The 27,309-nt window shown below is 45.2% G+C and overlaps 1 protein-coding gene across 1 annotated transcript in view; it reads right to left on the reverse strand.

Annotated features, from left to right (window-relative positions):
* LOC128308555 (toll-like receptor Tollo) overlaps nt 1-5,822 on the reverse strand; it is a 6,061-nt gene extending 239 nt beyond the window's left edge. The window contains exon 1 of the mRNA XM_053045502.1: nt 1-5,822. This exon is cut by the window's left edge and continues 239 nt beyond it. Within this exon, the coding sequence (XP_052901462.1) occupies nt 1,776-5,822 (4,047 nt within the window). The 3' untranslated portion in view covers nt 1-1,775.
* Nucleotides 5,823-27,309: the final 21,487 nt, after the last annotated feature.

The raw sequence follows: 27,309 nt of genomic DNA on the forward strand, positions 1-27,309 counted from the left end.
CTCTCGACGCGCTTGTTTTGTAATAAATTATTATCCTCTAGTCGAAATGTACAAATTGGAGCGCGAGTTTTACCTGGAGTGCCCGGTTTTTCTTTGTTTTGCACTGATTCTGTTTTTGTCTGCTGTGGGGGGGTTGTTGTGTTGAGGTTTTCGTCTATTTCTTCCACAAGAGCGAGTAACCCTTTAACGCCACATTTACACTTCATTTCTTCAGGGGCAGGAGGTTAGGGTTATCGCACGTTATATCTCGTTTTCATCTTGGGGGTAAATTATATAATTTTGTCCTTTGCTCTTTTATTCTGCGTGTGCGCTTTGTGTGTTTGTTTGTTTTGTGTTTCGGGGTTTTGTTTTTGTTACTTTGTAGCTAAAATCCGTTCGGTAACTCGATTAATTTACATTAAGTTTGTTTTGTTTCTTTTTTTTTGTTTTTCCTGTAATGTTTTGCACACTGTCCTATGGCAATAATATGAAATGCTTTTTCCCGCACAATAGAAGCTTCAGACTCTGTTTTCTTATTTTGTCCTTAAGTTCATCCTCCCTTCTCCCATTATCCTTCTTGGTCAGTTCTGTTTTAGCGTGATGTAGTTTCTATCTTCTTCCAAATTTTCCCTTACAAAATGGCACCAAACTCAACGCACTCTAATGTGTGTGTGGAGGCTAATAGTTCTTACCACACACACCACGTAATGACGCAACAGGAGAGTACAATTACCGGGCGACAGACAAAACAGAAGTTGTGGGGGCTGTTTTGGGTTGTGTGAATGGGCAAAGTTAGAACAATTTCTCTAGTACATTCGACGTTTCGCGCCAAGACCGGTGACCCCATGGTGGGGGGGGGGTTCCACATAAAGTACAATTATACATTTTCTTATTTACTTAACGTTAGGTGCTTAATACGATGTGGTTTTAGTGTGTGTGCGTGTTGTTAAAGCCAGCATCCTTGCATCGGAACCCCTCTAACATCGATGAACCGTGCCACGAAGGAGCGTTCTCTCTCTCTTTCTCTCTCTCTGATGGAAGGCCATGTAAAAACTAGTATCACGATCATTTAAGTCATATATATAATATTTTACTCCTATATAACTCTTCTCACAGACGTACAGACGACACACACACACACCTTCTAACCCTGCTCTCTAAAGCCTTTTTTCCTCCACCATCATCTGGTCCTTTAAGATTCTTCCTCGCATTAGTTCGGCTGCCCTCCCCCCTCCCATAAAATACATAGAAATACATATTTGGCAAATCAGAGCAGTGGGGGGAGGGGGACGCTATAAATGAGTAACACATCTAGGCATTATTGTTGGAAAGGTTGTTTGCCGAACACCACCACACGAGAAGATTCGGGGAAGATTATAACCAGAGAAGCGATCCCTCCTCTCAACTCCCTTTTAACTCACCGAACAAGACACGTTTTCCTCTTACTCCCCACGTGGCCAAGGAGATCATAATTATCTGTTAACGAGTTAGGCGAGTTTGTGTGCTTGCTTCTTATATTAAGCAAAATGGTGTTTAAAACTAAAAATCAACAAAATTGACTGCCCTTTTCCCTTAGGGGCGCGGTTGACTGCAAAACATTATTTCGTCTGACTATGAAGTATCTCTTCCTAACCTTATCGCAACTTCGTATTCGTATATGCGTATTTTCTATGTCTGTGTGTGTGTGTATATAGTAATTATGTACAAACGCGCATTCTTCTTCTTTTTGGGAAAAAAACATACACATAAAATAGGAATAAAAAGTACCGCGTCCGCTAACTTCCCTCTGTTTTTTTTTACACGAAATAAGCTCTTCCGTTGCGCCCCATCTGGGGCGTCTCCGGTATCGTGGAGTACACGTGACCAAGCGAGGCACTGGAACGGCTCATGTTGTAGTGCTGACTCATCGGAGCCTCGTAGTGTTGCGAGGATGCGGACGACGACGATTCGTCCTCCGTGTTGCAGGTGCTCTGCGATGGCGTACTCTGCGGGATGGCCACCGGAACCGGGACGGGCCCACCGGGCGGTACTACTACCCCGCCCGCACCACCACCACCCTCGCTCGGGCTGATCTTGCACCACTGCTCGAGCGAGGTCGGGGCGGGTGTGTAGCGCAGATTGGCCGGGCTGCGCGTGATGTCCCCGAGCTTGGTGGGTACGCGGTCCTTTGGCACGTCCGGCAGCGCGTACCGCAGCTTGTCCCAGAACTTGCGCTCACCCCAGCACGCGACGGTACAGGTGCGGATCAGCAGATGCATGATGGGATCCATCGCCACTATCTCGACCGGTGCCGTAAGCACGAGCACGATCTTGTGCCGCCGGTGTGCCGGCCGGATGCTCTCGATGACCGACTGGAGCGCCACGCGGAACTGCGGCTGGGACCATTCGGTCTGCAGGAAGTTCATGGAGACGACCAGCAGGAGCTTGCGGGCAGCATCAGCCGCACCCTGTAAGGAGTCGGCCAGGAACGCACCGGGGTGTACGTCCCGATGGTGAAGACACACGGAGTATCCGTGCAGTTGCAGCTCAGCACCGAGGAGTCGCCCGACGAAGTCACTGTCGTGCACACTGTGCACCAGATAGCAGTCGTATAGGCGGTCCGAATCCGCCTCCTTGCGTCCAGCACCCACAATAATCGGATCCTTCACCAACCGCACACCGTACCGTGCGTGGGCCCAGAGCCTCACATCCTGTCGGAAGACACACGCCAACGCCACGATGAGCGCCGTACCGATGATGGCAACAAGAATGGCAGCCAGCAGTGGAACGTAACCGCCCCCGATCAGTCCATGGCCGAGCAGAACCGTCCGATGGACGGCTGGAGGACCTTCACCGTCCACCTCGCCCGCTCCAGCATCCGCCCCGAACGACCCACCCGGCTGCCGACTATCGCAGGACGCAACAGCGTCCGCCACCACTCGACCATCCGCACAGATCATCCGCTGTAGATCGAAGTTCCCGGTGATACCGCGCACCCAACGCTGCAGCCGGCGCAAAGACTCACAGTCACAGCGCCACCGGTTCCCATCCAACGACACCCGGGCAAGTGAACCGGTCTCACTGGCCGCCGCAAACGCCTGCCACGGTCGGAACTCACTGATGCGGTTGTCGCTCAGGTTGATCACCTCCAGGAACCGCAAACTTTCGAACGTTCGCTCACCGACAAAGGCGATCGTGTTGTGGTCGAGGTACAGCTCGTTCAGGTTCGTCAGCTGATCGAACTCGAACCCGCGCAGCTCGTTGATGTAGTTGTTCTCGAGATGCAGCACCCGCAGGCTCGGAATGCCGTTGAAGGTGCGATTGTGTACGTCGCGGATGTTGCTCCCGTTCAGATACAGCACCTCCAGCTTTTTCTTCCCAATAAACTGATGGCTGGCCAGCTGGCGCAACTCATTCCCATCCAGATAGATCGTAGACGCATCCATCGGGATGTGCTCCGGCACCTCCGTGTAGTCCGCACTGCCACAGTCCACAATGTTTGCCTTCCACGCGTGGTCGTGGTAGCAGCTGCAGCGATCCGGACACGTCATCTTGCAGTCGCACGCATCGAACTCGCAACAGTGGCAAGTGGCGAAACAGTGCGTCTCGTACCGGCACAGGAAATCGTGCGGCCGGAGATCCATCAGCGGCCGGATGCTGGCCCCCCGTTCGTGCTCCATCGTGCAGAGCACCGTGTCCAGATCCATAACGCGCGGATGTTGCCGCAGATGGGCCAGCTTGTTGATGCCCTGCAGCCACTCCATCGTGCAGTCGCAGTGGATTGGGTTGTCGCCCAGGTAGAAGGCGGGCACCTCACGGTCATCGGTGACGCGTGTCAGCGCTAGCGCACCAATCTCCAACTTCCGCAGATAGTTGCCGTACAGCACCACCTTCTCCAGGGAGCGCTTGGAGAGAAAGGTGCCGACCGCCACCTCCTCCAGTGCGTTGTTGTTGAGAAACAGCGTTTCGATGCTGTCGGGAATGCATTTGGCGTCGACGGAGGTCAACCGGTTGAAGGACACATCCAGCATCTTAATCTGCAGGTTGTTCAGATCGTAATAGTTGCCCAGCTCCGTGATGTTGTTCTGGTGCATATCGAGCCACTCGAGCGAAACCGGGAAATGGGAATAATCGAACAGACGGATCTGGTTGTCGGAAACGTTCAGGAAGACGAGCGCCGGCAGGGACGTGAACACGCCGCTAATGTCCTCCAGATCGTTGTTGTCCAACCGGATCGCTCTTATCGTCGGATTCGAGCTGAACGCCGACTGGTCGATGTGGCGGATCTGGTTGGAGGCCAGATTCAGGACGTGCAGGGAGGACAGCGTTACGAAGGCATCGCGCGAGATGTTCGTGATGCGGTTCTCCACCAGCCGCAAGCCGAGCAGCTGCTCCAGACCCTCGAACGACGCATTGCTGACCGAGCTGATGCGGTTCTTGCCGAGGTCGAGTGACTTCAGGAAACGGAGCTTGCCCAATCCCTCCGGGATTTCCGTCAGCCGGTTATCGTTGAGGTTCAGATCGTTCAGGTTGGTGAGGTTCTCGAGTGCGCGGCCATGCATCGACTCAATCATGTTCGACTCAATGTACAGCTGGTTCAGCACGTACAGCTCCGAGAAGTGGTGCTGCTCGATGCGTTTCAACCGGTTGTGGGAAAGCGTCAGCGCAACCAGGTTCTTCAGATCGCTAAACGCATTGTCCGCAATCGATTCGATCTGATTCGCCTCCAGATTCAGAATCTGCAGACTGTACAGCTCCCGAAATACGTGCCGATCGATCTTGGTGAGCGCGTTGTGGGCAATCTCCAGCACGACCAGCCGCTTCATGCCGGCAAATGTGTTGCGCTTCACCCACTCGGACGTCAGCTCGTTGTAGGACAGATCCAGGATCTCTAACCGGTCGAGACCCTCGAGCATTCCCGGGGCCAGCACCGACAGGGAGTTGTTCTGGAGATAGATCTGTCGCAGTTCGCGCGTTGACTGGAACGTCTCTGGCGGTAACGCGACAAGCTTGTTGCTGGACATGTTCAGCACCTTCAGGGAACCGAGCCCAACGAACGAACGGTCGGCCAGAGCCGTCAGTAGGTTGTCCTGCAGCATAAGCACGCTGAGCGACCGGAGCGACGACAGACCATTGTCGGGCAGGGCAAGCAGATCGTTGTGCGACAGATCCAACACCTCCAGCCCGGTGTTGCACGCCTTACCCGGTGCCGTTGGTCCATTGCCCCAGTCGGAGAAACCCAGCTGGGACACATCGGTGAGCCGGTTGCGGGTAAGGTTGAGATGGCGCAGGGAGAACAGCGGACAGAACACGTCCGTCGGCAGGTTCCAGATGTTGTTGTCGGCAAGGTCGAGCCGCTTCAGCTCCGTCAGCCCCCGGAAGCTCTCCGGGTGGAACTCCAGATTCATCGCCGACCAGTCGGTGTTGTGCGTGCGGAGGGATAGCGACCGGAGGTCCCGCAACGTTGCCAACACCATCGAAGGCACGTACTTGATCTTGCAGTACTCGATCTTCAGGTCCCGGAGTCGTCGCAGCGATCCGAGAAACGCACCGGAATGCTGGTTCGCCTCGAGGGAACTTTCGAAAAACAAAATGTCACTGCACTCTAGCCGCAGCGAGTTGATGCGTTCGATCTGGTACGAGGACAGGTTGCGCATCAACGTGTCCGTACCGCCGATCGTCTTCAGCTTGCAGGACAACACCGTCGTTACCGTGGCCGGCGTTTCCTCTTCGCCCGTTTCGTCCAACACTCGCTGCCACTTGCAGCCACGCGGCGCTACATCCATGCGGTTCATCAAACTGGACCGCGCAACAGTCACGGTGGCCAACGCCACCAACAACACCACTATCTTCAGGAACTCCATGCCTTTTTGTTGGTGGACCGAATTGCTGGAACTTGTTTCGTCCACACAGAAAACTGACCCTAATGGTCCACCACACACAGGACCCTAGCTACACTTCACTTTCGACGTTTCGAATTCTCTATATACGTTGGCCGTTGCCACCAGGATATTCTTCTCTCACACGTACACTCCGTCACACACGCACACGGCACGAACTTTATTTTAAGGCCCTCCTTTTTTTTGTTGGTGCAACACACGAATTGCGGTACTGGGAAAACTTTTCAGAGCCCTCGCTTGTTTTCGAGGTGGGCGAGGCATGTGCACACACACTCATCCGTACAGACGCAACACCCGCACACCAATGCACAAAAGGACGCGCAAAACACACACCACGCACAATAGCACTGTGCGGAAATGTTGAAACCGGCAAAAGATGACCGGGGTGACGGGCACAAACGGAATTTGGGGAGTAACGAAACAAAAAAAAAATGCACACAACAACACACCGGGATATGTCGTAACGAAATAGAAGGGAAACAAAAAACTAAACCGAAGAAGGCGAAGAACTCGTCGGCTGCCCCCAGGAGGTGCCTAGAAACTTTTGGTCGCTGCTGCTGCTGCTGCTCCTGACTGTACTGCTGCTACTACTGCCGCTGCTTTTCTCGTCGGTGCGTGGAAGGATGCCACCAGCACGGACAGCATCATGGTTTTGTACCGGTACCGCTACCGCCCGTATACCAGCCGGTTTTCCACCCGCCGGCCGTACGACGACACTCGCTTTCACACGCGCCACAACACAATCGCATCACTTCGCGCAACACGGTTTCTTCATTATGGGGCTCTGGGCTTTTGTTTTCCTTCCTGTTTTTGCTTCTCTCTGCTCGGGAAAGGATTCGATTTTTCCCTGGCAATTTTCCTCTTTTTGCCTTATTTTTCCACCTCCTTCTACCTATGGCTACGCTTCACGAATACACGGTAGGCACTCGGAAAACTTCACGCTTTTCACCACACACATACACACACCGTCGGGGTTGATGGGTTTTTTTGGGGGGTACAAATGTTTGTGCTGCGTGTACGAAACAGGCTTTCCCTTCCTTGCGTAATTGCGTTGGTGCGTGAGATTCTTCTTCACGCAAGCACAGGCATCCACACACTTTACGCACGTTTTTTCACAATCGATGCACGGTTTTCTACGGTAATGTTCTGGTAAAGTTTCAACTACAGGCAAGTTTGTGCGGTTTTTCGTTCCACAGGCCGTTTGTTTTCTCGTTAATATTAAGCGAAATTAGCTTTTGCTGTAGGCGGTGCGCTAGAAACGCACGTCCGCTCGCGTTGAGAGTTTGTTAACGAATGAACTTATCGGTGAACGTGCATCGCTAAAGTAAAATTTCCCAACGCATCGTGCCGGTACGAATTTTGACCATTTGCTTCTATTTCTTCCCACATTTCAACCCCAAAACAAAACCTTCTCCCTTCGCTCTCTCGCTCTTTCTCGCGTTTGGCTGCTGGATTCGGGAGCGGAAAGCCGAAGCCGAAGTGTTCATCTCGGCACGAGTGAGAAATTCATCCCGAGCGAGGTAATTCATGGCACGCGCTCTCGCTCTCTCTCTCTCTCTCGGGCGCTGTTTTGCCGCCGTGCTCAGCTCTCCGCCATGTGCAAGTGCATCCGAAGGGTGGGAAAAGCGAGCTGTGACACAAAACTAGGGAAGAATGGACAAAATGGTTCAAAAATAACCTTTTTTTTTTTTTTTGGTGGCTCGATCCGTTTTGTTACGTTCCTTCGCAATCTTCAGAAAGTTCTTCGAAAATGCAGGACCTTTTCGGATATTTCGCTCGCTCTTGAGGGAAACATCGAAGCTAATTCAGTGTGTCCACATCCTTGGCTTGGAGAAGGGATGGATAGGAAAGGGACTATTCCTAGCCTAAGTTCCAGGTAGGACAGAATGCCACTTTGAAGTAGAAACACTGTTGCTAACATGCTTTTTTTTATCATTCTTTCACTCTCTTCCTTTAGCCTAATTTTGTAGGGCTCGAGGTTTCTTTTTTCGGATCACCCGTCGAGATCCCGAGAAACAAGCAAAAAGGACATGTGGACACGGGAATTTCGAACAACAATCCAAACAACGGCCAACAATAGCGCCCCCAGGAACCCAAAGAAATGGGCCCAGACGGTAATTAAACAAAAACAAAACCCCCGGAAAAAAATCGAACGGATTCATTCCATTTTCTCGATTCCCTCCGCGGTGATTGATTTGAATTTTTTATCACTTTATGGAATGCAACCAAGCAGCGCTTCTAACTTTTGCGGCGACCCCGAAATTCAAACTTTCCTAGCCCATTCAGCTTAAGCTAAACCTCCTGTCTAACTTCGCCGCTGTTTTCCAGAGGGTTGGAAGCAAATATTTTGATAATGAAGACGATAATTAGCGGCAGTGGTGTGGTGCCGGGACTGGTGGAGGAGAACGTTCGTACGTCTGCGCGTTTTATGATACCATGGAGGAATAAAACAATCGACTGGAAAGGGGAGATGTAACACACGTAGCCTACAAAAAAAAATGCCAGTGATTAATCCTTCCAAACTGATCACTGGACGAGCAAAGCACGAATCATCGAACCAACTCGTGCGGCTTTTGCGGAACCAATGGAATGGAATGTCAATGACGAAAATTTGCATATTTTATGTCCTCCCGCGTGGTTTCTCCGGACCACGGGAAATATCGGTCAACCGAAGCCGAACGGAGGACAATAAAGTGCTGCTCTGTCTATGGGTATGGTAGATAGACGAAAATGATGCTTCTTTTTTGTGACCATTCTCGATTGTTGCTGTGCTGTATTCTCCCCTTTTTTGTCGACGTGTTCTGGTTGAGGGACTCCTGGAGTCCATCAAAATCTTCCCGAAACAGGGAGTTGACTAGGTGTTAAGTGTTTCCCCTCGGAGAAAACGACACAGCATCAAACAAGTACGGCAAATAATGCTGTAAAAATCGCACGGAATTTTATCCGCATACCATTTTGGGACTGCGCAGTGTCCTTTTTAGTGTAAAAAGTAAATAAAATGAAAATTATACAGCTGATTGCAGTGGCTATATTGTGTTGCTTCGTAACTCTTTAAGAGGATGAAAATTAAAGAATTTAGAGAATAACGTCGATTTTTCTGGAACATTTCTTTAGGCGCTCTTAACAACACTTCCACCAGATATTCTGAGATGTGCTGATTTAAGTCTCGTGTAAGCAACAAGCAAAGTGAACCTTAAGCATTTTAATAAAGAGATTAAATTGCGAAAAATACTACATCCTAACGGTCTAATTACTTTGCTGAAATATTCACAATTCGAATTTCTTTGGCACTTCGAACTTTTGAAAGAGTTAACCATCATGTAAAGTAAACTTGATAATAATAGATGTGTATTTACTATATTATTTTTGTGTATTTAATGTTTATGTGTAGATAAGTTCAAATTAGTAAATATAACATTGATAATCGATTAAATTAAGAAAGTAATACTTTTGTATTATTTATTTTGCATTTTATTTTATTTATTGTATATATTTGATATTGTTTTTATTTTGAATGTGTTTATTTTTTATTGCATACATTTAGTCACGCATTTATTCTCTTTCTGAGGCTTTTCAAGTTTTTTTTAACTTAATATGTTTTGACTAATTTTTTTTACATTATCTGGACAAATTGGTAACAAAAGATTTGTAAATTACAAATTTAGATAGTTTGCCTCAACAATTTGAAATCTGAGGATAACAATAATTTTAAAGGTGAGCGAATAATTTTAGCTACCTTGTCAAGTATTAACTATAGTTATTACTATAACTCAACATAAAAGACTAAAATTGCGTATACAATTGAATAACATTAACTCTTGGCAACGGTTTTTTGTACATAGTTTTAAATTTTAAATTAAAAACTAATTTCAAACCCCAATTATCATCTTCTATGGCATATTTTTGAACAAGAAAGGAAAAGTTTAAAATTAATTGAAAATGTCCAAAAAATATTGAGGAAGAAAATTGACTGAAATAAATTTGAGAGCTTGCATTTTTGGTAGCAATTAGGAGTATTGCAAATTAACATTGGTTGAGTATTTCTAATGTTATTTCTTAAGAACTTTAATGCGAGTATTTCTTCTACACACAATGGCAGCCAATCTGTCGCTCATCTTTCAACCAAACAAGGAATTGTATCACGCAAGAAAAACGTTCAATAAGTACACATTCCTTCGCCCGATTCATGCATCTTTTGTTCGTTTCCACATGCGCGTATGGAAACTATACGATTCGCAAACATCCTGTGCAAGCGCACAGTACGATTGTATCAGCTGTGTAGTAATACTGGCAAACGATGCACCATCTTGGGTGTAACAAACGCTCAAACGGTGCATGTGCTTGCGTGATCGTATCGCATCTCGCAAGAATTGCCGTCACATTCGGAAACTTCACGCTGCACATCACCTCAATTGGCTGCGACAGTTGCGATAACTCGACAAAGTGAAAACCCCTACCCAGGCGAAATGTGACCTGATTTCGAATTTTCCACTCTGGTACAATGAAACTAAGGGGGGGGAAGCAAAAAAAAAAAAAATTGTACGTACTTCACCTTTTCGGACAATTGAAACTCTCGGCAAACTTCTACGATGCTGATAAACATCTTCAAAGCGCACTCTGCATTACCGTTGGCAGCTCATCATCCCATCGATCTTCCTTTTTTTACCATTGCATTGTCACGAAGGGGGATCACTTCATTGATTGTGAACCGCTTCCGAATGGGACATTGCATACGGTGTAGTGCATATGGGTTCCCGGCATCATTGTCGCTCGAATAATGTTGCATATTTTATTTCCGTTGATTTTCGTTTTTCTCTGCTTGACAAAAGAACGCCGGCCCTAAGGGAGACTTGGTCACACGAAGGAAATTCTTTTCCCCTTATGCCGGCTGGCTCATGCCGGGAGCTTTACTCCATATTTAATTCATTGATGTGATGAAATCAAAACAATTTCACTCCCCAGGCACCGGGCCAACGCTCACTGGGGGCTCACAATGCTAAGTGTAGAATTTTCCTTCCACCCAGCCGGTGTGCTGGGCAGATAGAAATTGATTGTAGCGATATTGTGAAATCGCTTAGGATAATAGTCGGAAAAGACACCCACCCACCCCCCTAGTTCGAGGTGGCCAAACGAAAATGCCGTGTTCCCTGTGGAGTGGAAAGTATTTTTTCCCTTCTCAGTAGCAGTTTTCCATCCTTGCAGTTGCTGCAGTTTTAGCGATAGCGTTGATTCGATTGAATGGAAGCGAAAAAGGGCCAGATTCTCGAAAGGAAGGCCTCGGTTTGGAAGGTAAGGAAGCACGGAAGAAAAACAAATCGTTTATCGGACCGGTACTGGACTGCACCCTTTTAGAGGCTAGCATCGTGGATACTATTTTGGGGCTTCACGTAGCACTGCTTTCGCTACCGGATAGAAAGGTGGATGGGAAATAAATTGATCATTCGTTTTTATTTTCCACTCTACTTAGCCGATATTAGGTTAGAGGTTCTTACCGCTCTAGTGCAGCATTTCGGGAAATGGTAAAGCTCAGAGTTGGTTACTGAGCTTCCATATTAAGAATAGTTTGAACATGTTCGACAGCATGGCAGTAGGGAAGTCGTTTAGAAAGAATTTGCACAAATGAAATTCATTTTATCCGAAATTAAGTATTTTGAGTAAAAATATAAAGTTCTAAGCAAATATGAGTGAGAATTATAGAAAAAGCAGGATTTTTTTTAAATAAACATGATATATTCTTAATGTATCTCTTTCTATTATTATTACCTTCATTATTACCTTTAATTCATTAGTTTTTAGTTTTTTTATGTTTGTGTTTATCTATTTCTTTATTAATTCATTCATTTTTTACATTATTTCTATATTTCTTTATCTGTTTTTCTATTAATTTGTGTTTTCTAAGTAATTTTAAAAACAACGCTGACATTATGTTTGTTTTTTTAACTTATTGTCTTACAATTGATTGGATTGCAATTTCAGAACTGAAGTTGTAGCGATCTAAACATTAAATCGATATTTAGATCGCTGCAACTTCAATTGTAAGCATAAAAAATAGAAAAGAACATAACAGAACAATTTATTTAACATAAAGACTAATAAGTAGTCTACGCATGCAAATAATAGTATTTAATCAAAGAAATATTCTAAAACAATGATACATCCATATCACAGCACGTCTGTTATACAGTTTCAGAGCTCATTTTAATTACTTTTTGATATTTAATATAGTACACCTTCAAACATCCACCATTGGGTCAACCGAATGACAAAAGCGGCAGGATTTTTCAACAACTCTTCCAGTGCTTTAAATCGCACTATAGCTACCCACCGGTGCATCAGACCGTGAACGGAGTACGAGAAGGGAAATCTTTTACACACGATTGCACCACGGAAGCACAAAGCGACCGGCCGTGTCCAGACGAGATATTACCGGGTCCCATTGGCTCTACCGTATCCTTTCATTGTGCAAAAACCTTTCAACCCAAGCCCCGAAGAAACTCAAACACCAAGCCTCCCTATCGATTTGTGTACGGTGTCGTCGTGCGCAAATGGGGAAAAGAGTTTGTGAGCCAAACAGACGAGAGTACTCCCTTCCTGGCCCATTGCGCCGTGAATGAAAATGCATTTTACAGTGCATACTGCATCTTCCCGGCGGGAATATGCCGGATGTGGAGACGGGTGAGGCGGGACGGTTGCGAACGAAACATGCGAGCGCATGACTCAATAAAAAGGACCCGGACCCGGGCCACACTCAGTCGGGCGTAAAATTGATTTAGTTTATGATATCCACCGATGGAGGACGATGGCGTTCGATGGTGATGCTGGCAAATTTTTCGGTATCGCAGCCCAGCCCTTGCGCGTTGGGAAGCGAAAACCCGGGGGCGCGGTAGCAATATTGAAACTCGATTGTTTTGTTTGCTGAAATCGAGCGTGTTATCAACTCGTTGGACCGTCCGCAGAAGCAACCGGTTGCAGAAAACCGGATGGACGGTGTCGTTGTTTTTCGCTTGCCAATTTTCCCAATAAACTGACGGCGTGCATGGTAGGTTGGCAGGTTTGGGGCAGAGTGGGAAGTACGTCCGAAATCTAATGTCATCACCAAAATAGGCCGGTAATCTCAACAACAAGTTCAATTTTCGGTTCGCTAATTGGTAGATGGAGCAGAAGAGTATGAGCGACGATCAACAGCTGAAGTTTTTGTTGATGCTGATCGAGCAGCGATAAAGGGAAAAACACATTAAACCATGTTGAAGGATTCTTTTATGCAATATTCATGAACGCTTTGCATGGTTCGCAACTGAATATTAAAGTGCTTGATTCGTGAGCTTCAATTCGAATTAATTCGTGGATAATTTAAAATCCAGACATCCAGAAACTCTGGATTTTGGTTAATTGAATCGACTGAAGCCTAGACAATGTCTGATACGAAGTTACCTACAATTTATTTTGTGCCATTAGACACTGAAAGTGAACTTGGAATGCTGCATGTCGTGATGGCTTCGCGAGCATCTTGTACAATGTGCAATCTCAGCAACCCTTGAAGAACCTCAGTTGAATTATTGCATTAGTCCTAGCACCTAAAACGTAGTCTCCTTGTGGATAAAGTAATTAATATTCTGTTGCTTGTTTACAATAATAATTATGAATAATAATTATTGTTAATAATTTAGAATAATTGTTGCAAAGTTTCGGATTTTATCAGTAGATCTTTAACAGCCTCGCTTATATGAGAGACGTTCAAAATTTATTACTGGTCTTTTCTCATTTGCAACAGGAATAGCATTGCATTGATGGTGGCGCCCTCTACCGTCATTCGTTCTAAGCTCCGATCCTCTAGATGGGCAGATTGTGTCAAAAACTTTGACAATAATGTTTAATATAATTTGTCTATACGTTAGTAAGAGACGACTTAATTGAACAATAGAATTTTAAATATCTCACAACCTCATATCACTAAGATAAATTGTATTTCCGTGGTTATAATCTCACGAAACAAGGCTCAATTGATTGTGGAGCTAACCGCCATTCCTTAACTTAAAGCATGGAAAAAACAGCATCTGGATGCAGCTGTAGAAGACGAAAAAGTACAAAGTACACCCGCCCAACAATCCCGTTCATTTCCGCAATGATGTGATCTCTGTCTCGAAAGCTGATTCAACTTTTTTGCTTCACTTTCTTCCTTTCGATTGACATTTAAACATTTACCGGCGTATCACAAAACGCAACAGCTCATTGTCTTCCGCCATAAGGAAGGAGTCAACTGTTTTTGTCAAGCTAGAATATGTTGGGAAAGGTTTGCAGTGTTTGTGCTATTCCATTTCTTCTTGCACGTGATGAAAGGCATGCGCCGAAAGGAAGGAAAGCCACATGATGTAAGAAGCTGTAGTTGTTGAGAAGCGCGTCAGACATCCGATATCGTTACGGTACGTGATGGAGCGTGATTTTTTTAGTGCTCAATTGTGCTCACCATAAGGAAGGTGGAAGAAGAGTTTAAATATTAAAGAAATTGAAACAATCTTTAGTTATTTTAATTAAACAAACAACTTACTCCTATTTCAAGCACACAAAGCTCTTTAAGTTGCACTACATCGATCTTTAAGAGCGCCCTGAATGAAGTTCGTATCGATGGAGTAAATCGTCCCATTTGGCCGCCCAATGGAAGTCCCCCACGCCCGGATGACAATCCACTCAGCGGCACAATCTGCTCGATCATTACTGTTACAGTCGATTGAAGCGGCGACAGTGCCCTTTCTCCTTCGGCAGGCGTTACACATCGTTAACCGATCTGCCGGTAGGACTTTTGCCGTTTTGCCAAACGGCAAACGGTCACGCCGATTTGCTCCCGGCACTGAGGTAAAAAGATATCGATTTACCACTTTCGTCAAATGAATTGTGCTGACTGACAATGACAATTGTTGGATACTTGAGTTCAAAGTTGTCATTTCGATCTCTTTTGCTTGGAGGTTCTTTTTTCTTGACTATCCTCCTTGTTTCGCCATCTCCAGCAAACCGATCCTCCACGCTCCAGTAAGCGTTGCTTTTCCGGTCGGCCGTAAGGCAAGTAAGGATATGGAATTTCTGTTCCCATTATTTTTTTTTCTTTTTGCTCTCTCTCTCTCCCGTAAGCCCTTTTGCTTCCTTCCTTTTACGAAACGGGCCGGCACACGGTTCCGCCAAAAAAGATTCGGTATCGTCGGAGATCTTCAAAAGTGCAATTCTATCTCCGCGGCTCACCGCCACCGTACTGCAGTTCTCCCTCCCCCCTCGGCCGGCTGTGTGCATGTACTTGATTTTATTTTTCCTTCCCTTTGGGCTGTGTGTTGATATGAGGCCCTTTTTTTTTGGTACGTTTTGGTCGCTTACAGCCATATGCTTACGGGAGTCTGTCGCACGGTCTAAAATCATGTTGCCGTATGGCAGGATCCAACTGGTGGCCCCGAGCCTGCGAGAGGAAGCACACTGACATCGATACCCGACATTAAAGCGCTTAGCATGGTCCGCCCTCCAGACTCCCGCCCTTTGACGATCCCGTACGCCGCCCGTTTGGCACGGCCCGTTTGGAGTTAGTGGTAATGCCTTTTTTTCCTTCGCTATATTCCCGAGTTGCGGAAAAGACGAATTCTACGGGAACCAAATCGTATGATGGACCGGAGCCGGGGTTTTTGGCCTTCGCAAAAAGGGCTCTCGCGATCGTATCTCGGGGTGGACATTTCGGTAAAAGTATTTTATTGTCACAGTTTTATCGGGACTTTTTTTTGGTTTGGTTTTTGGGTTTTGTTTCAGTTTTACTGTCGCCCGCCTGCAGGGATCATGATCAATGCTTCACTTCACTCAAAACCCATCCATCGATCGAATCCCGGTCGTGCTATCGAATGTATCGCTCTGATGGGATTCCGAACGCTCCAGTCTGCGAAGAACCTCAAATGACCAACGCAAAGAAAGGTAAAAAATCATCCCAGAAGCCGGATGGAAACGGTGCAGATTTTTCATCGTTTTAGCCAAGGATGGAATCAAATTTCTTCACTTTTCGGGGGCCAATTAATTCGAATCCATCCCAAGCAGCTGGTACTGCTGCCTTTCCTTACCCCAACAAGGCTGCTTTTTTTTGTGTGTGCAGACTTCCGTAATGAAGTTGTTCCTTTCGGCCGATTAATTGCGGGAAGCTTTTATAGCGCTACGATCGTACGAAACTCGATCACTCGCGCAGGTCAACTCATCGCCGGCTCATCGGACGTGTGAGAAAACTGTCGAACAAACTCTGCTGGTCTTATCTCCGATGCCAGCAATTAACGCGAATCTGCCTGGATGCAACCGCGGTGCGTTTTTATTAAACGCCAACGGATGCAATGCGCAGTTAAAAATCGTAAGTCATTTTAGGAGTGTTTTTTTTTTTGGTTGGAACGGTTTAACTCTTGACCAAAAACAGTAAACATGCACTTGCTCGTATTTGATTAACGGTCGCGATCGCGCTACTAAAATTGATCACCAAAGCGATCAATGTTTTATTGGCGGCGATGGAAATGCACATAAAACGCGTAAGAATGTAATCCGTACAAGCGAGTTCCCAGCCTTACGGTAGGGCTGGCACAACCAGCGTCAGTAACTTAATTAAGGTTTTGTTTCCCTTCTAGCGCTAAGAATCGCAAGATTGATGGGAAAATTTTAACAAAAAAAAATCTAAAATCTAAAAAGGATCTTTCCCTTTTAAAACGATTTCTCAGTCAGAAGTCCCTTCAAACGGCTCATCTGCATATAGATAACATCCGGCAAATTCCTGTTTTCTGCAAGAAAATCCCAGAGAACCTGCTTTTCTTTTTTCATTCATTTACGTTAATACCTTTTAATCTTCTACACGCTAAGCAGTGTTAAGCTTCTAAAGTTTCTTCAAAACTTCATCGTGCCCAAACTCCACTCGTCCGAGTCTACCGAGGAAGCCAGAACGCTGCAGAATAAAGAAAGCCAATGGAAACTCGGAAAGCCAATCGATTTCCTTAATCGCCACTTGCCGTAATCTTTGAACATCGATAATCCACCCACACTAGGGGCCTAGGGCCTATGTAAACAGGGCCACCACGAAACCACCCCGAAAAAAAAACATATTCCCTGATTGACTGGGAAGGTTAGCCGGTCAACGCGCCGGCGGAGATAGAAAAGCTTCCAGGGATGGTCGATGGGATGTGTTGCTGGAACTATTTCAACCACCGATGTTATTCCGAGTGCTGACCTTTCCGTGGGATGTTTGCCGCCCGTCTACCGCATACCCCTTTTTTTGTCTCCCTGTGTTGCCGTGTTTAGATAAAAATAATCATTATTCGAAGGCAAACATTTACCTTACCCTCCGGTTAGCATACAGTAAATGGGTTTCCAGGCTTTTCTTTCGAGCGGACACCTTCTCGCAACGGCAAGGGCGTGTTGTTGTTGTTGCTTCAGTCCTACGAGTCAGGTGATCGCTGTTTTTACGACCTGTCCAAAAACGACCTAGAACCTGTCCGTTCTAGCCACAAGGGTGACTGAATGTTACAGTTTGCCCCGAACAAATTACCATCACCGTTCCGGGGGGATGGACCCGGTCCGGCTTGCAACACGGACCGGAGTGCAACGTCCCGGACATCAAAGACATCGGGGCTGAGCGCGTCGACTGGAACGGTCGCTCAGGGGGAGCATCGAAATGTGAGGCCGTACGCCGTACGTTTCGTTAGCCTCCAGGTACAACAGGTACCCAACATCCCACCAGATCGGGTTTCACCCTCGTGCATCGTTCAACTTTCCTTCCCGAAACCGCTTCTTAACAGCGCACCGTGCGTGCGTTGGGTCCTTTCGGTGCTGGCGGGTGTTTGGTAAAACCACACCGCTTTTTATCGGACCTGTTCTTGCTTGTGTGATAAAATGTGATGCGCCTTGGGCACTCGCTTCAACCTTCACCATCACTTTCCAGGCATTTCGATCAATCTTCCAAAATTATTATTATTCACAGCATTAAGGATCATCACGCGGCGATCTTCGTCTACGGTTGTTTGACGCTTGATGCCCGTGAGTGGGTCATATCCACACGAAAGATCTCTAATTCGGAACGATAATCTTGACAGTTTTTGAAGAAGATCTGACGTGGATAACAACCGGGCAATCTGGATTTGGGTGAAGGTTGATGGAGTTTAGTACGCGCCTGATTGAGCGAGGGTATCAAAAAAAAGGAGGCTCAATAATATTATGGAGGAATTTTTAAATATGTTTTACAGTGAGTCTCTTTTATGCAGGTGAGTTTAAGTTGAGTTTAAGTTTAAGTCTCTTTTTACAGGACATAGCAATAAGCTAATAATCTATTTATTTCATGGCAGAAAAAACACATTTGTAGCTAGCAACGATAGTTTCAGAACAAACATCCACTATTCACACTGTACGATCTAGCAGTGGGCTAATTCCGCATCCCAGATGCTCGAACTCCGAACTGCAAGACAAAATGGCATGAACTTGAAAGTACGATTAAATTTACTGCAATTAAAGCTTGGTGGGTAAAAACTTTGTCTTCGTTTCGTGCCCCCGGATAGCACACGGGGCAGGCATGTTGCGAAACGCGTACGTTTGGCTTTGGCGACCTCCTTGCAGTGATACTATGATACGCATACACATTGTACCAAAAATGTGTTTGCTTCCCTTCCCCCATGGTGTGCTCGAAATTCGGGTGAATAGTTTGCCCGCACCAGAAACGGGTAAGTATCGGTCGCCCGACAACCAACTATCAACCACCGAAACCGATGGCAAGCCCCAAGTTTTGTCGTGCGAAAGTTTGGTAAATGTTTCAAATCGCTACCAAACCACTGCCACTGAGTTGCACTGCGGGTCCTGTAGGGAATCGTGCAGGACGGGTGCATGTTTTTAAGCAAAAACTTATGCAAGATAAATGGCTACAGTTGATTCTCGAGGGGGATGAGATTTATGTTGTCGCTCGTGCAAGAGCTGGGGAAGCTCACGAAACTGAAGAGTATTCTAGTTTATATTGGGAAATATTGTCCATTAAATGACACCGGGGCACACGAAGGTGTGCTTAGTCGAAAATTTTTGTTTGATAGTTATGAAAGTTTGTTCCGAAAATAGACATCATCTTGAAGAGCATTAAATTATTTGAACGCTTGTATATTCGTTTAGACTTTCTTATGTCCACAAAAATTCTCTGTTATTCTCAAATTTGAATCACCTGGAAACTAAACTATATATTTGTTGTTAAAGAATAAAAACGATAGGAGCGGTCCGGTGGCATGATGTTAGCGGAGCCGGTCTTCACACGAACGGACCAGACCAAATCCCATCCGGACCAATCCCCCGTAGCAAGGACTGACTATCCGGCTACGTGGTAAAATAAGTCGATACGGCTAAACCGTTCTAATGAAACAAAAAAAAAACGACATATTTTCTTAAGGTTCAAGAAGTTAAACAATAAAAAAAAACTTGAAGAAAACTATTCAAGGATCTCCATGGGACTCCTCCAAATGAATATCGTGTGCAACAATCAAACTGTTTGCAAACAAAGCCAAACGGAGAGCTATTGCCGATCGACATTGGCAAACTTCCGATGCCCTCCGGTGTACAACGTGTGAACAAGCTTCCAGAGCATCCAAATCTTCACCCCAACTCGATAAGGGAAGATAGACGAGAGCCTTCAAAATTGGACAGTGCCCAGAAGAACTCGCTACGGCTACGTCTGCTGGACCTCACTCGGACCAACTAACGAAACCGCTGCAAGCAACGCACAATAGTTCGATCCGGCGGGGGGTGTTTTGCAAAAGAAAACGAAAACTTTCGTTTCGAGAAAAACTCGTTCATTTGTCAAAAAGTCCTTGGCCCGCAAAAGGCGGCCTACAGGCGACCATAAACGCACCCGGAAGATGCGGGCTGCCGAACTGATCGCATTCCATCGATTGTGCACCTGGGCGGTCCGGGATTGTTTGACAGTTTTGCGGCTAGATTGAAGCAGTTTCGGGCCTGTTCGGGGTGTGTCGAGCCTTTCGAGCTCGACGTACCATCCTTTTCTTTTTTTTTCTATTGTGGATCGGAAAGCCATGACAACGGTCCCGTGACAATCGTCCCATCCGCTTTTGCAGTGACGATTGCTGCTTCTCCCTTCAGATTTTCCCCCTTCGGTGTGATTAATGCGATTTCTATAGGATTGTCTGTTTTGGCCGGGTAAGCCGGGTGTCCCCAAATGTTTTGACTTTGACGGCAGAGTGTGGATAATGGCGTAATATCGTGTACGCATTGTGCGGTGGCCCCGGGACTCGCAGCAAAGGACGACCATTTCGACAATTGAAACAGAACCTCAACACGGGACAGGACACCTAGAAGAATTGAAAATCCCATCATCCCCGCACATCGATTGTTTGAGAATTAAAGTCGGCTGGAAAAATGCCCGTTCCAATCCCGTTCAATTGACTGCCCGAACGAGGATGATGATCGGTGTTCGGTGCGGTTTTCGGTGCGCTTTACGATGAGGGTTTTCTTGCCCGGTTGATAAATGGGCACTGGGGTCTGAATTATTTGTTTATGGTTATGTTACCCGGGGCTTTTATGCCCGGGTTGATGAATACCGCTTGGCTTGCGGGTTTTGTGGCTTGCTGGGAGTTTCGGGCCGTTTTAGCAAACGATTCTACCTATCCAGTGTAATATCTGTGAGCGTAAATAAATCAAACGCATCTGCTTACCACATCGTCACAGCCAGTAATGGTTTGCATGAAAGTGGACATAAAAATGGTCGAATCCGTTCGATCGTCGATGTCGGCGCGTGTGTGTTGACCATTAAAATTAATCAGACAAAATCGAGCAACATATGCTAGAAAATCAAAATGCTTGAATAGTTCGGAATGTTGCTTTATGACAGAAAGGGGACCGAAGCTTCATATTAAAGACAGGTAGAAACAGCTCTAAAGGCCTGACAATTAATCTTCATTATGTCTCAACAATAATCCTTTATCATTAACCACAATTAGAACACTAAACACTAAAGGGGTTAGTTCAATTCCATGTGAGCTTTTAATATTAAAAGTTTCATAATATTAGCACGTTTGGTGCTCAGCGCAAACCAGTGCAGTAAATTAAATCGCAAATTACAAAACTTACACTTAAAAAAAGTGTACAAAACTTAAATCTTAAACATCTCCATTTTTGTATATTGTAAGTTTACTTATTTTGTTTAAAAAAAATGATATATTAAAAGTAAAATTATCTATGAAGGGATTATAATAAATTTGATATCGCAAAAACAAGTCAAGGACACTAACAAAAATCAAACTTTACTATGTTAAATAAAGAAATACAATACTTATCTAAAGAAGCTGAATCTAACTGCTTTAAATTTCACTCCAAAACTATACGATGAAGCTAGTTTTAATGATTTCCGATCTAAAATGCATACGAAAATATTAATTTTAAGTGCACAAAAGTGTCACCCACATTTGGGGTGTCGTCACCCAAATTTAGGTGACGGAGCGTGTGAATATAAATATTAAATGATTTTTTTCATTTTGAATCGTATTTAAGTGTAAGAAATAATCAGTTACGAGAATTTTTTAAGTATAAACATTATTATTCAACAGTGATATCGTCCTTCTAAGCAGCTCTGAAGACAAGGACACTCTCCATTCTTCGTACGAAACGCTACAACGCTCCGGAGGGAAAAAAAATAAAACACGTAAAACTAGCTGCTAAAATCATTGCAAACGATGATAGACTCTGGCACTTCTTCATCTCCGGATCCACATGCGGCAGGAAACCGTGCGTCGGTTTGACGGACGCGGCACAGAACTACGCGTATCGTGCTGTCAGCCGCTAGTTGTTTTAGCTGTCGGCCAGTTCAAACAACGCAACGCCGGTAGTCGACTCTGCCGAGCTGTCAAGTAGTTATGCTGCACGCCAGTAGATGTGTACACTAGCCCCAACCGTTTTGCCCGAGCGCAGACACCGAGCTTCTTGAGCGTACCCGTACGATGACGGGCACTCGCACAAACATTCGGCAAGGATGATAGCTGTGAGACGAACAGCGACCAAGTCCCGAGCTCTGGAAAGGAATGCAATAGAATGGCACCAAGCAAAGCCCCGCAGAAAAAAGGAAAAAAATGGCAAAACACAACACACGAACGGTTGTAATAAAAACAATCCATTTGCTGCCATTCGCCGCTCGCTATCCGTGTCTCGATGAGTCTGGAGAAGATGAATTATGTTTTTGGTGTTTTAACGATTTTCAACATGTGTTTTTTGGATGGATTGGAATATATTCCGCAGCCCGAAATATACGTTGTGTTGTGTAGAGTGTGTGGAGCACAAAACAAAAGTTGGTAATAAAATTCATACAGGGCGCGCATCCGAGAGTGCACTCTGGGACCCGCGTACCGTTTAGCTGCTGTGAGGAGCAATTTCTGTCATCTCGTACATTAATCGTATTCCACCGTATGCTCAGCGTGCCCTAAAATAACACAGATTGCAAATGTTTTGCCTCCCTTTCGGGTGGGGGGGTTTTTGAATGTCGGTGTGCACGCCATGCTACAAATTGAGCATTAATCATGTTCGTAAGGAATTAATTCATAATTATTCCACGTAACGAACACGGAGCTGACGCTCGTGAAGTCATCCAGTGACTTGAAGTGCCGTTTTCGCATGCAAACTTCAAAGGTAGCGTGGCTGACATTTCACCACTCTGCGGCTTTTCGCTGAAGCTCCCGATGATAGATCATTAGCGAATTTCCCCTCTGTCGTCAGAGGTGGCTGATGCGTACATGGCAGCTGCACGTTGGTTGCCACGCAAAAACAGATAAACCGACGATCGTTAAACCATTACCGTACTGCAACGAGGATGCAAACCATTAATCTGCATTCCGTAAGGGCGAGGAGTAATTAGTAGCCCAAACCCGTAACTTACGTGAGGGACGTGGATGTGTGGAAGGTATTGGCCGAACGAGTGAACGATTTACTTGACGCAATTCCGCTGGTAAGATACCGTAAATTATGCTCCGCAAGGGTGAAAATAAAATCACACCCGCGGTGACCAGGGTGCATCTGGACGGGCCAGCATTTCGCCCCAAAAAGGAACAAAACCCACACACTGGTAGAGAGCGCGAGTGTCGATTCACTCGGAACACACTGTGTTTTGATCGCTCATAAATTTCACACCTTTTGTCACAGTCGTCCGAAAACCCCGAAACCGATGGTCCTGGTCCAGGGGTTCTCCGTCATACACACAGCCAGATCTCCCGGTGTTCCGTATCCCGAAAGTGCATTGCCATGTCCACGGTTCCATGGTCGGTTGCAGCCCAAGGGTTGATCAATGCGCTGCAGTGAAACGTATGGGGTAAGGGCCTGAGTGGGACGGGTGAGGTCGGGGGGAAGGGAGGAAAAAAAGCAATTCATTAAAAATTACTTTCGCAACTACCACCCGTGGCGTGCCTTGGCACCGTTGCTGAATTTGGTTTTGTTCTGCTCACCCAAAAGTCAACCCAAAATACTCCTCTAATGCACTGCCGGTTGGTGGTAAATCAAATTGAAGGCTGGTCTTCTGTGCAAAAAAAAAACACACACACAGCAAAAGAGAAAAAAAAGGAAAAATCAGAAAAACACATACAAACACACACAAAAATGTATAACTCATGTTGAACGGTCGGAATGCGAAAATCGAAAACGGAAAAGGTAAGTGTAGTAAAGCGAAGGAAACGAAACGAAAAAAAAAATCGACACAACACGATGGCCATTGGCAACAACACAACAAAACCCGTGCGATCGTTGTAAAAAGGAGAGTTGTCCAGGGTCCTTAACGCGAGGGCCGTGGGGTTTTTTTTCCTTGTTTTGGAACTGATGACGATGAGTTGCAGCTCGTATACTTCGCGACGAACCATCGCACACGGGAACGGCAGAGAATATTTGTCCCGCTGGTTAGAAGACTCCAGGAGAAAGGGGCCTTTAGGACCGTTTGTTGCCAATCATTATGGAGGCACGGTCGAAAGTGAGATTTTCTGGGTTTTTTTGGTCTGTCTATTTGTTTAGACGAACGGCTTTTTTTCTTGTTTGGGGGGTTGACTTTTGAGTTGCAATGACGAGGTAAGTTTTCTGTTTTAACGTGCTTCTCACCGGTGATTAATATTGTTTCATGTCGCAGATTTACAGTTGTCGGAAATTCGAAATGCATTGTCACGGGGTTGAGTGGCTGTGAGCGTATGTGTGTTTTTTCCTTTTTACGAGGGCCTTTTTATTAGGAACAAATATTTTCATCGTTCTTCAACAGCAGCTGGTTGGCATCTTGTTACAAAGTTTGGGAAATGTTTGATGTAGTAAATCAAGAATCATGCGTTGAAAAGCTTGTGCTGAAAATCTTGCAGCTCTTCAATAGTTTTCTTCTTCTGGACCTAGAAGCTCTAGAAGTCCCAAATTTGTTTTATAGCAGGACCACTACTACGATCCATTGATGATCAATCGCTATTAAGTAAGCTTTCGATTATTGTGCCACGAACATCAGCTAGACGACGTCAACTTCTGTACGACACTCGCTCCAGTACAATGTACGATACTAATGCTCCGCTCAAAGCAATAATAAACTAATTCAATTGAAGTTCAAACAAGTTTGATTCCACAATGTCCATGTCCCTCCAAATTCTTTGTGTTTAATGTAAGTTGAAACGTCTTTGTTTTACATTGTTTTACGTACAACATCTTCGTTAAACCGTTCTCGATGAACGAATTAAACAATAAACATTAAACATAAAACGTTATAATATGTTAAGAATTTAAAAATATTTAACTCAGACAACAGACCTAACCTCAGATTTCAGGCCTAACCAAATCTAAAGCTGTCTAAAATTATCATTTTTTAATACTTCAATCACTAGTTATACAAAAAGTACATCAGATATTTAATAATAATGTATAATCTAACCAACAAGACAGGACCGTTATCAGATCAGTTATCAGATAAAATGAATAATATTATATTCCTAAATAACCTGGCTGTTTGACTCTTATAAAATCTATGTCCTATATCCCTAAAACCTATGTGGAAATATTCCTTCTTAATTTTATTCCGTAAAGTCACTACTACCAGTTATTATTATTATTAAATTTCTTGTGGCGTAGTTCATTATTCCGTGTTTTATTTATTTTTATAATCATTTTAGGATTAAGTTAGATTCATTAATAACCGTTAGAAATTCTTGATTTGATAAATTGCTTTTTATTTTATTGCTGCTGCCTGTAGTGACAGTGTCAGGAAAAAAATTCTAACCTCGTTTTATGATGCTACCAGCCTACCTACCAGCATAATTTACAGAACAAACATAAAGACCACACCTGCCTCTTCCAGGCATAGATTTTATCCTTTTTCCTTCAAGAAGTGACCCGATATTCTATCTCTCTTGCTTCCTCTTTCTAAGAATTTCACCGAACGTCACATCGAAGTCATTTGTATCCCATTCAAACGGTGTGATGTCGTTTGTTTTGTTTGCCAACATTGCAGCCCAGCATATCCCCAGGTCGATTACGGTGGTGGTAAATTAGGTTTCTTGCTTACCAGCTGCCCATACCGCACCGTACCGTAGCCAAACGATTTAAAGTCCCGCACACACTCGATCCCATAGTCCCATTGCCACCGGGATTGATCCTCGACGTCTCTTCTCCCATTGATCAAAACGGGACCCGGTACAGTGTCCGATCGAATGTTTGGTCTGGAATGACAAAACCCAAAGTCACATCCACACACTTCGCTCGGTGGCTTCGTTTGCTTGGGATGCTTCTTGTGCTTGTTTCTTTTGTTTGTTTGTGTCGCATGAAAGAAATCAGAACCCCTGTGACACTGGGGTGCGGCAAAAGCAGTTGGAAAAAAATCCAATACGGCACCAAGCCACCACACCGAGTGTGAGGTCCGTGTGAGGTCCCGCCGTACAAGTAGACCACCATTTTGCGGTGATACGCAGCGGCGTAGGTGGAAGAACAAAAATTGTAGTTCAAACTTTTCAATTCAACCGAATCTGGGTGGTTGTGGGAAAATGCGAACCTGCACACGGGTCTGTCCCTTTCGGGCTGGCCTGAATGGGTCGCAATGTTGTTGTTGTTGCTATTGTTTTTTATTATTATGCCAAACTTTCGCATTAAACTTTGGTACATTTTTACCGAAAATGTTCTTTACCCGGGGGGAGTTGGTATGCGTTGAAAGTCGTAGAACATGAGGTACGCCCATTCTGCACAAAACGGAGCTCATGTAAATTGATCCTCTGCTAAAACCGTTCAGAGTCATTACATCAATAGCTGGGGCTCTTCATTGCCCGAGCCGTAGGCATGTTTCTGCTCGGAAAAGTTACTCTACGGGCTCCTTTGAGCTATGAAAAAACGGTTCCAGCACTGCTTTATGTGCGGCAAGGTTTTTATTTCTATTCACCGTTTGTGGTTGTTTATGAACAAAAACAATGCTCCATGCAGAGGTAAAGTTTTTTAATGCCTCTATAGCGGCTCAATAAGGCAATGAAGTCATATTAATTTTAGAACATTATTTTTCAAGAATGTTGATATGATTAAGCTTGAAAGGATTTGGATGTTTAACTTTTACTGGCACAATCCTTAATTAATGTATCGCAAAATTTTGTAATGAGAGAATTAAATAGTTTATTTATAATTTATAATTCATTATTATAATTTAATTACTTTAATTTAATTTAACTATAATTTATTTTTATTAAAAATTTTAAGTTTATTTAATAAATATACTTCTATAAAGTATTTGCTAGTATTTGCTCAGCAGTCGCTCAAGTAGACCTTTGTTCTAAACTGTACGCCTACGATAGAACCACACCACCTGAGCACCGTGAGCCCCTGTGAAGGTTCCTGCTTTCGCCACAGGCATTATCGAATTTTATCATGGCCTCGGTGGAATCGCGTGGCGAAACTTTTCCAGGCCAATCATCAATCGAAGCGGCTCATAATCTACGGTAATGAACCACGTGCCCGTTACGGTACGGGGGCGTGTGCGTGGGTTTTTCGGTGGTTGCCTTTATGCTGCAGGACGGTTCCAGCCTTGTGTACCGTACCGATCCTTTCACCTATCCACGCTAGGCACACAAGTCACAAGGTATTTGAGCGTCGAAAACAAACAGAAGTGAATTTGATTCGGTTCGAAGGTTTGCGAAACGCCCGCGTAGGTTACCGGGAAGGTAGAACGTAGGCAGGCAGGATAATATCCTCGCTTACCGTTCACTTCCGGCGTAGTGAACGTTAGTGCCAGCGATGGGCATTGTGATCGTTTGTAAGGGCAGTCAATATAATTCTTCCTGCTCCTTCGTGTTTTCTCCTCCCGCTTCGACATTGACTGCCCAAAGTCAAAAGCTTCGCCTTCCCGAACACGAAAGCCCTTTTAGGACAAAGCCAGGAAAGCCGTATGTTTGCACACTCCCTGGACAATCGACGACCTGCCCAGGAACGGACGTACCTTGCAGGT

The sequence above is a fragment of the Anopheles moucheti genome, chromosome 2 (genome assembly GCF_943734755.1).
Source record: "Anopheles moucheti chromosome 2, idAnoMoucSN_F20_07, whole genome shotgun sequence".
Taxonomy (NCBI): Eukaryota; Metazoa; Arthropoda; class Insecta; order Diptera; family Culicidae; genus Anopheles; species Anopheles moucheti.